The 2,500-nt window shown below is 36.2% G+C and overlaps 1 protein-coding gene across 1 annotated transcript in view; it reads left to right on the plus strand.

Annotated features, from left to right (window-relative positions):
• The window catches only part of LOC137978953 (echinoderm microtubule-associated protein-like 6), a 103,069-nt gene that overhangs the window by 28,959 nt on the left and 71,610 nt on the right, over nt 1-2,500 (plus strand). Inside the window, exons 12-13 of the mRNA XM_068826079.1 lie at nt 1,770-1,924; nt 2,202-2,388. Of these exons, the coding sequence (XP_068682180.1) occupies nt 1,770-1,924; nt 2,202-2,388 (342 nt within the window). The remainder of the gene's footprint in view (nt 1-1,769; nt 1,925-2,201; nt 2,389-2,500) is intronic.

Genomic DNA, 2,500 nt, shown 5'->3' on the forward strand with positions numbered 1-2,500 from the left:
CTTTTTCTGACGTTAGAAACCGTTGCTACCCATTACATGTAATGATTTGCCAGTCGAGAAAGAACACGGCTAAAAAGTCCTGTCTGTTTATAAAAAGTGCTCGCGTATCAAATTTCAACCCACTTACGCAAATTAGTTAACCTTGAATATTACACAACACAATAAATCCACGAAGGCTGAAAAATCTCACAAAAACATTTTCCAGCGAAAAATTTTATTGAAACAAACAACATATTTGCTATTAGATGCAAAAAAAAAAAAAACCCTTCCTATTTCATTGCGTGCGTGAAAACAAGAAACCCAATCTGTGTCAAAACAAAATTAATTTCTGACCGGAGTTCAGGATCAAACCCTTTTCTGAAGAACCTTTCCCTTTAATAATGAAGCAGAACGTAGACAACAATCTTTCTTTCAAATAATCCTTGACTAATAAGAATTAGTCAAATTTCCAATTGTTATTTTTGTGCCTGAACACTGTGTAGAGTTGATTAGAAATAAATGTAAACAGTCAGACAACAGAGATCACAGATCCACTCAAGGTGTTCGATTCCTTCTCTCTCCTTATCCAACCAGAAAAAAACTACCAGAAAATGTTCGAATTGGTATTGGTTTCCGTGTTGTACATAACATCACAGTTAGTAAAATATTGGAAATACAGCTCACCTCGATACGGCTCGACGAAGTCCATTACTTGTCGCTTTTAAGATTCTGTATATTTATTTTTCATCGCCTCTCTTGTTTATCCAATTGACGTTCCATTCTTGAGCTCCATAAGGGTGTATTTTAAGGATCCATTAAAACGCCATTTGCGTTACAATGACCTTCGATGGCATTGCGGGTTTATTAAATATTCTACTGTGTCCACTGGATAAAATCTACGCATTTCTACTACCCCTTGAAACCTACCAAAGATACGCGCAGAAGACTCTAGGCACAAAGACAATAATTAATAGGGTTGTGACAGGTTTCCATTTCCCTACACGGAAAGCAATTAAAAGAATAAAACGGAGAAATGCAACTCATTTTCTGACTGGATTGCCCATGGCAACCAAGTAATAATTTTGAGGTTGTGTGCATTTCGAAAAGCAGAAAACTCAAGGTGAAATTTTGTTTCGGCAGCGGTGTTTGGTGTATTATTTTTGCGCTTATACCTGCAAGAAAACAAGGCGATTGGCATAAATTAATTTCCCACGATTTTTATCCGCTGAGTGATTAGACTTGACTGTAAACTTCACAAGGTATACTTTGAGTTGACAAATGTGTATTTTTTCAGGCGCTTTGTTAGTTAGCGACAGAAACCCATAAGGGTTGAAACGTGTAACGGCCCCTAGTGTACTTGGAAACAAGCTTCTGAATATTCAATTTGCGAAGTACCATATTTGGAACAACAAGAGCAAGGGGTTTCCAAATATGGTACTTAGCACTGAAACTTTCAACCAATCAGTTCGCACTGAATATTCTGAAGCTGTGAACGCGCGTTACACGTTTCAACCCTTATGGGTTTCTGTTAGCGATAAACAACTTTCTTGATTGCTTGACGCGCACTTCTTAGAAAAATCTACCTTAGTTTACGTTTTCAGTTGAGCCTTAGGACGTGTTTTCAATCACTTTTTAACAGTATTTTTACATCATCTGGAAGTTTGCTGTTTCTTCTTCTTGGTGAACTTAATTCTAAACCTCTGTCTTTTGTTTACGTTTTCTGTGTAATCAGTGGGTTAAACAAAATTATTGACCGAACTTTTAGCTAAACTGTTGCTTCTACTCTATAGGAGCGTCAGATTAACTATGGAAGGACCTTATATCGTGAAGATTTACCAGCGCTAAAGGAGAGAATGAAACTGTCGAAAGGTGAACAACAAAAGGAAGATAATGTCCCACGACAAAAACCTCCCAGTCAGGGATTGAAATTGGAGTTTGTGTTTGGGTAAGGATGCTAAGCAAATACATAAAAGCTTATAAAGATAGTTTGGTAGTTTGAAATTAATGTGGCTGTGGCTATTGAGTTGTCTCAGAAGAGGGCTTTTTGTTATATTTGATGAGTTATTAATTAATGTGTTTAGATTGTCATTCCAATTGATGTTGTATATAGGACTGGCAGTAAACAGAACTTGCCTGAGATAGAAAAAAAAATAGAGTTTTAGGATCTGCTGGGAGTCTCAGTTGATATGTGGTAATTAACTTTCATTGTCTTTTGTTTCAAGTTACCGAGGATATGATTGTAGAAGCAATCTCTTCTACACTCAAAGTGGAGAGATAGTGTACCATGTGGCTGCTCTTGGGATTGCGTATGATCGTGAACATCACAAGCAGAGATTTTACAATGCACATACAGATGACATCCTTTGTTTATGTATCCATCCAGTAAAAGATGTGGTTGCCACAGGACAGGTATTAGAATTTTGTATTTATTGATTTAACTGTTAATTAATTTATTTGTTTATTAATTTATTATTAAATCATACGAATTTCCAAGTAATTGATCATAACCTTCTCTCAAATG

This window comes from Montipora foliosa, chromosome 12 (genome assembly GCF_036669935.1).
Source record: "Montipora foliosa isolate CH-2021 chromosome 12, ASM3666993v2, whole genome shotgun sequence".
NCBI lineage: Eukaryota > Metazoa > Cnidaria > Anthozoa > Scleractinia > Acroporidae > Montipora > Montipora foliosa.